Source organism: Larimichthys crocea, unplaced genomic scaffold (genome assembly GCF_000972845.2).
Source record: "Larimichthys crocea isolate SSNF unplaced genomic scaffold, L_crocea_2.0 scaffold97, whole genome shotgun sequence".
NCBI lineage: Eukaryota > Metazoa > Chordata > Actinopteri > Sciaenidae > Larimichthys > Larimichthys crocea.
Genome location: NW_020861315.1, coordinates 1,679,901 through 1,689,039, shown reverse-complemented (window position 1 = coordinate 1,689,039; position 9,139 = coordinate 1,679,901). Strand labels below are relative to the sequence as shown.

The 9,139-nt window shown below is 41.1% G+C and overlaps 1 protein-coding gene across 1 annotated transcript; it reads right to left on the bottom strand.

Annotated features, from left to right (window-relative positions):
* Nucleotides 1-274: 274 nt before the first annotated feature.
* ddx23 (DEAD (Asp-Glu-Ala-Asp) box polypeptide 23) lies at nucleotides 275-8,155 on the bottom strand. The gene is made up of 17 exons (XM_010731706.3): nucleotides 7,998-8,155; nucleotides 6,085-6,260; nucleotides 5,852-5,971; nucleotides 4,880-4,967; nucleotides 4,728-4,793; nucleotides 4,498-4,636; nucleotides 4,273-4,406; nucleotides 3,863-3,975; nucleotides 3,625-3,768; nucleotides 3,275-3,500; nucleotides 3,034-3,179; nucleotides 2,763-2,940; nucleotides 2,222-2,464; nucleotides 1,984-2,135; nucleotides 1,779-1,887; nucleotides 1,086-1,260; nucleotides 275-987 (listed from the first exon to the last, which is right to left on the bottom strand). The coding sequence occupies exons 2-17, from the start codon at nucleotides 6,258-6,260 to the stop codon at nucleotides 764-766; spliced, it is 2,433 nt and encodes an 810-aa protein (XP_010730008.1). The 5' UTR covers nucleotides 7,998-8,155; the 3' UTR covers nucleotides 275-763.
* Between the last annotated feature and the right edge of the window lie 984 nt (nucleotides 8,156-9,139).

Sequence of the window (9,139 nt, the reverse complement as noted above, 5' to 3'; positions counted from 1 at the left end):
AACTACATAGCTATTTTTATTGCTTTATTACTACGTAATTTATTTATATTGGTTTGTTTCTGGGGGTTAGTATTTCTGACAGCTATCCTCTATGATCACCTGTTGACTCAGTAATCGAGTATCAGGTATCATCTGATCGACCGATGATGAAATCAACTATTTGACCAACTGTCCCATGAAGGATTTTTAAATTTAACCTTGTGTCCTTTATTCTGCAGCCACGTCACACCTCACACACATTATTTAGACAGTTATGAACCAGACGTTACTCAAATTTGCTTCATACAAATGTTTATATTTAAAACAATGAATTTAGACAGAGGATGCATCTGAAGCAGACAAACTCAACACTTCTGGCACTCAATTGATTTAAAAAAAAAAAAAAAAGAAGCACAACACAGGTCTTATTACTCATCTACACTCACATCCTGACTGGTATTTATCACATTTGATAACTGAAGAGTCACGTTTATACAGCGTAGATCAATTAACATCATCGGGGTCCTGCTCTTATAGAAGCAAAGCAAACACCTACCACATTTACACAAGTTCACATTTACACAAGTTCACATTTACACGTCTTGGAACTGAGCCGTACAATCCCAAAACGAGGAAACTGGTTATTAACGGGTTCTTTTCTGCCAACAGATTAAATAAAAGGGTCTAAATCACCTGGAGGCCAGACAGTGAAATGCTCATCATGTGAAGTGAAACATGATAAAAGTGTTCAGTGAATAAAGTCCGATTTGTGTCGGGGGGGAAATCAGGCAAAGATGGTCTCCTCGCGTCTCTTCTTGGTCAGGATGGTTCCAGGTTTGTGCTGAGCGTCCGGGTGGTTGGCCAGCTCTGGAGGGCAGGTGGACACCGGGCTCTCAAGGATGGCCTGCTTCAGATCGTAGAACACAGCAGAGTCCTCCTTAGTGAGGAACGTCATGGCCACACCACTCTTACCGGCACGACCCGTACGACCGATACGATGGATGTAGTCTGCGGGGAGAGGACAAGCGGTTATCAGAATGTCTCAGTGAACACTATCATATATTTATGAATTAAAAAAACACTGCAGACAGTTGGAGGTTTCTTACCTTCAATGTTCTTCGCCATGTCATAGTTAAGGACCATGGAGACGTCCTGGATATCAATACCTCGACCAGCAACGTCTGTGGCCACCAGAATATCTTTGGCTCCTGCTTTGAGGTTGGAGAGCGCGAACTCTCTCTGTTCCTGACCTTTGCCACCGTGCAGTGTGCAAGCATTGTACTGTGGAGAGGAAACGACTGAGGTTACAGTTTGTTTACATATTCACAGTATTTAAAAAGGACGTGCTTAGGAGAGGACTTATTTCTATTTTTAATCAAACTTTACCACATTAAAACAAGACTAGAGGCTTTATTGAGACACAAAATGCTTTGAGGGAATGCTATTACATGCAATGACAGTGAATGCTGCTATGGCACTGTGTGGTAACAGCCAATTACAGTAGCTCTCTATGGAGATTCTAGTGATTTGCCTTTTTTCTGTTTGGACTACTTCATGTTACATCGGGTGACCCTTTAAAAAAAAAAAAAAGTTACAGCTCTCTTGTTTTCTCTTGTGGAAAGGCCTGATCCATGTCAACGGGGTGGTACAGCTGGATCTAAGCGCCGGGCGTAGCGCCTTCGACTTGTGAGGGCGGACAGGCGAGTAAAGACCAATTTCTTATCCACCTTGTGTAACAAGTGAATTTCCCCAGTGTGGGATCATCGTCTATCTTATCAGTCTAGTCTACAGTGTCTTACCCCCATCTTCTCCAGGGACTTGGCCAGCACGTCACAACCCTTCTTCTGGTTGACAAAGATGATGATGGGAGGCTCGAAGCCATGCGACAACACTTCGAGCAGCTTCTTCCTGCAGCACACAGAGTGAATTAAAAAAAAGGCTCAGTCTGACACTTTGACTGTAATAACCAGGATGTTTGATGTTAACAGTTTTGTGTTTGCTTACCTCTTCTCTCCCTCGGACATGAGCAAGACCTTCTGTTCGACTCTCTCGTGAGGTTTGCCAGCAGAGCCAATGTACACCACAGCCGGGCGTCTCAGGTAGCTCCTGGCCAGTCGCTCCACAGCTGGAGGCATCGTAGCCGTGAACATGACCGTCTGAAAAGATGCAAAACAAACAAATAAACACAGAGCACCAAACACAGGCCAGCAGTCTTTATAAAACGTTTGTCAAATAAACATACTTGTCTGTATTTATGTTTTCCAGATTCAAAGTTCATCATCATCTTCTCTGGGTCCTCCGCCTCCTCTGTGTCTGGTTTCTGGTTGGTCACTGGGATGTACTCCAGAATCTTCTGGACGTCAGGCTCGAAGCCCATGTCAATCATACGATCGGCCTCGTCGAGGACCACGTAGGTGCAGCGGCCCAAGACCAGGTAACGGTTCTCCAGGACGTCAATCAGACGACCGGGGGTGGCGATCACAATCTGTTAGAGAGGAAAACACACAGCTGGTGAACCTGAGCGCGTGTTTGCGTATGAACGTACGGCAAGAGACGCTGCATTAAAACAAGGTTTGGTAAACTGAATGTGCTTTTACCAACCAATATAACCCTTTAAAAACTACTTTTTGTCCCTGTCCACTCTTAATTTACAGCCTTTAACAGACTCAGTCTCATTTATACCTGATATTATGTGATCTGTATCTGGATTATGACACCTGATACAAAGTTTAGACATTTGGAGAGATTATTTCTGTTTGAAGTGTAAGCGCTGAATGTTTCACCTCGCAGCCCATCCGGAGGCGGAAGCCCTGGTCCTCTCTGGAGATTCCTCCGATCACAGCTACTGTGCGGATGCCGAGCGGTTTACCAAACTTTATAGTCTCCTCTTCAATCTGCTGCGCCAACTCACGAGTTGGGGCCAAGATCACAGCGTAAGGACCCTGATCTGAGTCTTCGATCCTGCACAGACAGCCAATCACAGAGCAGAGGAATTGAATAATCTGTTTTGGGGTTTATTAACAGTTTACTTTGAGATCATTTGAGCTGTGTTACCTGTCGATCTTTGGCAGGGTGGTAATCCAGACCAGCAGTGGAATCAGGAAAGCAGCCGTTTTACCGCTACCTGTCTCAGCCACACCAATGATGTCACGGTTCTGTAGACCAATAGGAATGGCCTGCCTCTGAATAGGTGTCGGATCCTGGATTGTAGGGAATAAAAGTGATTATTAGTGATCAAATCTACTGAAGAAAGCAAGGAGGTATTAACGTGCATGTGAAGACCCAGTGAGCTGACCTTGTAGCCACATTTGTCGATGACCTCCAGGATGTGTGCGGGCAGTGAATACTCCTTCCAGTTCCTGATGGGGTTCGGGATCTTTCCTCCCTTGGTGGTGATGCTGTAGTCTTCTCTGAAGATACGCCAGTCTCTGTCCGTCATCTCGTCCAGCTTCTTCTGAGACCAGTGTCGGTCGTCCCAGCGCTGCTTGGCTTCCTTCTTACGCATCTTCTTCAGTCTTGTCCTGAGAGGAGAATAATTAGAGAGGTCAGGTAACTGTCAGTAAGTTGTTGGTTTTCTACCTTCCAGTCAGTTTTATTTGTTGAATTTGGCACAAACAGAGCTGACCATTTCTTTGTTTTACTCACTCTTCCTGCTCCTTCTCTTCCAGTGTTCGCCTCTTCTCCATCAGGTCACCATAGAAACGCGACTGCTCTCTTTTCTGCTGCTTCAAGTCGATGCCGGCGATGAAGCCTCGTCCGTACAGCTGCACCTGATGCTTTTCTTTGTAACTGCGAGACAGATTGGAAACATCATACCATTTAAAAGGCATCATTCGATTTGATAAACATGTTCGTGTGACAAAATGTGTTCGTGTCGACTCACATTGGGTTGTAGTCGACTGAAGTGTCCTCAGAAGCGTCCCACTCGAACACAAACTTCCTGTCGTTCAGGTGACGAGTTCTCCGGCGTTTCTTCAGCCCACCCAGGTAACGCTCCTGTAAAGACCAGATATGTAAATGTTGTATTCTAAACCATAGTTTCATCATGTTTTAACAGACATATTGTTGGCTTCACCAAGATTTTTGTCATTCACAGATGTCCGTTATGTAAAACCTCATTACAGTTTTGTCATGAGGCCACAATGCTAACTTGATATTTGGTACCTGGTGTGTGTGATCTGGTGTACGAGAAATATCCTTGTTTAGTGTTTTGTGGTTTACTTTCTCTGAGCAAAGATGAGTTAGAAATCTATGGAGTGATCTTAATAACGCAAACAAGCTCCTGAGACTAACCTTGATGGCGTGGAGTTCTTTGCTTTTATCTTTTTCCTCTCTGAGCTTTTGTCGTCCATCATCGTCTTCATTCCCGTTGTTCTCTCGCTCCATCCTCTCCCTTCGCTCTCGTCTCTCTCGTTCCTGAGGATCCTCTGTAACACAAACACACCCAGTTAGGATCACACACACATCTATAAACAGATATTGTTTCAAACCAAACAAACCAGAAGCAGATAAACACACCCATCATTTTCCTCCCCATGTCCTGGAACATCCTCCTCTTCTTCCTCTCATCTTCTAACAGCCTCCTCCTTTCCTCCGTCTGCTGCTCCCTCCGCTTCAGAGCCTCGGCCTCTCGCTCCTCCTTGGAGAGGAACTTTGGCTGAAAAGGACAAAATAAGAAAAGAAGTGAGGATAGAATAATCTTTGATTCAAATGGGGAAAGAAACCGTGAAGCTCAGGAAAGTTCTCACCTTCGCCTCTGCTTCCTCTTCTGCTTTCTTCTTGGCAAGAAGCTCTTCCAAAGACAAAGGTTGGACCTGAACAGAAGCAGCACAGGTCAAACACCAGAAAAAACAACCTGAGAACGAACTCTGTGAAAGAATCAGCCAAACCGGACTCTTACCTTCTCTTTCTTCTTGTCTTCCTCCTCTTCTGCTTTTATATCCTTCTCTCTCTTTAATTTGCTGTCCTTCAACTTGGGTGAGAGACTCCTATAAAGGGAAGAGACAGATTGAATTTAAACAGTTTGTTTTCAGTCTATTATTCCAAAAAACAAATTCAGTAACATTTGCTGTTGTTCAAAAAGAGCATAGCAGCAAAACAGGGAAGTGTTGCATCAAAAGACGAAAATGTGGAAAAGATTTATTATATTTACTTTTTGTTGTGATATTGAAATTCTAAATTTGTTTTTTGTCTCAAGATGCTTCCAAACATTTACTGCTGACAGTTGGTCTTGTTGCCATTTAGTAAAGTAATGTAGCGTTCATGAGATTAGATAGAGAACAGAGAATAGAGTGAAAGGATTCCCATGTTTGTGTGAGGGTGAAAAATACTGTGCATTGACAATGTAACACTTGTAACAAACGTGCATTAAGTTTGAGTTTAATAACTTTGAAACAAACTTTGGCTAACTTGAGGTGTGTGTTTGGTATTCAGGGACTTCCATATCATGGTAAACGGTAAATGGTCTGTACTTATACACCTTTCTAGTTTTCCGACTACTTTTACACTACATACTTTTGGGACGGCACAGCATCGGGAGCAATTTGGGATTCAGTATATTGCTCAAGGACAGTTCAACATGCAGACTGGAGGAACCGGGATTCGAACGACCCACTCTACCTCCAGATCCACAGCTGCTGGATTAAATTGGATAACTTGGAAGTTGTTAGTTATAAACTACAACTACAACAACGTTGATGTGATGTGAAGACAACATAAATGTGAATGATTAAATAGTTGTTTGAGAGTCACAAACATCACAACTTAAAAGTTGTAAAATAAATTATGTATATTTAAAAAAATTGTCTTTTGTTTTGCCCAAAGGAAGCATTCAGCATTTACATGTTACCTGTGTACATCTGCATACACATACCTGGACCTCTTGCTGCGATCTTTATCACGTCGATGGCCATCTCTGTCTTTGCGGCTCCTCTCTCTGTCCTTGTCTCTGTCACGTTCCTTGTCTCTGTCCTTGTCTTTCATGCGTCTGTCTCTGTCATTAAAATATAAAATCAGATACATAATTAGGACAAGTCCGATTTATGTGTGAAAGTGTATAAATATTCTAACAATCTAAAAGATTTACACCCCTCCGATTTAAGTTACCTTTCTGGAGACTTAGAGCGATTTCGTTCACGGGAACGATGGCGTTTGCGTGAAGGTGAGGGTTTGCGTGAAGGTGAGGGTTTACGATCCCGCTCTCGTGACCGGCTGCGTTTCCTCTCGCGGTCTTTGGTCCCCGAGGATTCAGCATCCTTCTTGTCTGTGGGGTCAGCTGCCATCTGCAAACACAGGCAGCATGTGTGAGTGATGCGTTATTTGACATTTACTTTAGTATGTTTTTGATCAGAGCGCAGCAGCCTGAGTACTGAAAAATAACAGACAGGGAGCACTGCATTGATTGACATTTAGTTTTAGAATTGATTTTAAGATTCTCTTTATTCATTTTTAAAACACTGAATAGTCTGACACCAATCTCTTTCATCTGTAGCAGGTCCCTTTAGATCCTCTGCAGCTGGACTCTTAGTTGAACCTCAACAAAAACACACTTCGGTTGCCGTCTCTGGATCAGTCTGCCTGTGGATCTTTTATTTAAGATGCCTCGTCATTAACTGCTGAGCTTTTTAAGCCTTGATCATCCTCTCTGATGCTTGTTCCTACTGTTTATTCTATATACATATTTCATTTTTGATAAACCTCACTGTTTAAACTACACACAGACAACACACTGTGTAAATTCTGTCTATACTGCATACTACATATTGCTATATTTTTTATTTATACTGATAATTCTGTTTATACTTTGCCATACTCATACTAGACTGTTGTTTCTGTTAACATTGTTCATTCTGTTCATACCGCCATATTTATACTATTTATATCTTCCAGATTTGCCACTTTCTTGGATGTCTTTTAGCTTGTATATATTTTTTCTTTATTTTTTTTTACATCTTTTACTTTTTTTTAGATATTTCATGTTTATTGCTGTTTGCACCGGCATAAGAGGGAAACGAAATTTCAATTCTCTCTATGTCCTGTACATATGGCAGCATTGATAATAAAGTTGACTTGACTTCTTATTCACCTGATTTTAATTCACTTTTTACTTTTCAGGTCTTGCTGATTTGGTCCTCGGTTTTTCATGCACTGATTCTTACCGTTTTTAAAAAATTGTATGGCTAAATATTATTCATGCATATCTATTTTTGTGGTGCAGTGGTGGATGGATTCATTGCTGTCCATTTCGCTCTTTTTATTTATTTATTTTCTCACTGAGAAGCACTTTGGGACGCAGGTTTGCGTGAAAGTTGCTATATTATTATTATTATTTTTTTAAGTTTAAGGCGTTATTATCAGTATACTTTAGAACAGCCTAAAGTTAATTATGTATTTAGCGGTTAATTTTCTGTTTTCCCTCATAATGTAAATCTTATTTTACAGATGAGACACTGAACACAACTCAGGCCTTGCACAATGCTTCAAGGTAGTTTGTTAGCCTGGTTAGTTAAATTACAGTACTTTATTGTTGTAGTCCATCATTTATATTCAGTATACTGCTCCATGGTTAATAACTAACACTGATTAATATATTTAATGTCTTCATGATCTCATACTTTTTGTTAATAAACAGCTCTTTTATAAACTTCTCGGTTTTTCCACTATGATTTCGAACCTGAAAGTAACGCGCACTTAACGTACGTCAACGGCTTTTGTAACGGTCAACGTTCCAGGCTCGTGTCGGTTCAAGGGTCATTTAAATTATCACCGGGGACGTTAACAAAAGTGAATAAAGGTGAATACAGATAAATAAACTCACTGAGCCGCTGCAGGATAAAAGTAATGCACTGTATGAACAAGCTAGCTCTGTTAGCTACCAACTTAACAAAAAAAAAAGCTAATTATCTTCAACAAAGTGCCCAAACATGTCACACAAACACCTGGTGTAAGTCTGCTGCCTGCACTTTATCAAACACAGCAGCAGAATGTGTATTTATTGTGTTTTTAACACGTAAACTCACCTTAATTCACTTGTCAACAACAATCCCTGCGATTCATCTACGGTTCAAGAAGACGCCATATTACCAAGACACGAGCTTACAGCCAGCAAGGGTCTGTGGGAGTTGTAGTACTGAGCGCGCCACACAGAGTGGAGACAGCGACGTTAAAGACTACATTTCCACAGCAATGTGGATGAACGTTCTCGAGGACCTCTAAAACTGTTTGGGAACACCTAAAGTGCCTGAACAAAAAGTGAGTCCGACTGGCTGTGTGCCATTTTTTAGGCACAAGGTGGCAATCGTGTTACAGTTTATCACGAGACAGCAGAGATACCAGATCTGTATGTTTAAAATTAAACTAAATTCACACTAAAAGACAAGTTTATTCTGTGTATTTTAATAAATGGCTGTTTTACCTGGATGGAGTAATGTGTTTCAGGCTTTAGGATGTTTGTTTTGTAACTTTTTGATCATAATTTAATGGTCGAGTGTGTCAGACTTAAGAAGAAGAAGAAGAAGAGATACTTTTATTAAGTATTCACTCGGTTTTACATGCATCACATATGTTTATTTACTATAAACTGATGTGTACATGAAATGTACACATGGTTCACATCGAAATTATTGGTTTCCAGCCTCTTCCACGGTGTCCAACATCTTGAACTGCCATGTTTCTACAAAAGCCGATTAATTGGGCCAACTAAATAATTGTACTCTATGTGTTTTTCATAGATTTCTCCTTCACACGAGGAAGTGGATGGTGAGGCGAGGAGGTTGCAATCTACAACTACACCCTGCTAGATGCCACTAAATCTTACATCCTGAAATAACAAGCGTCTGAATGCATTAGACAAGCTCTGGAAGTTTAAAATTCACACTTTCCTTCTTCCAGTACAGAAGCCCTTAGCAGTCATACATTCATATGTTTTATAACAAGTAATTTATTATTCTGTTATGTTATTATGTCAATAATGATAATTTATGTCATCCTGAGATAACAGGATCTTTTTTTTAGATCTCAAGTTATCAAAACTTTGTTTGCTTGAGATGACAACATAATTAATTCCAGATCTCAAGATAATAAATCCAATGTGATTAAGGCCTGAGAGACTGATGCTGACTGATGGATGTGACATGGTGATCAATATACTCGTGCTCCTCTG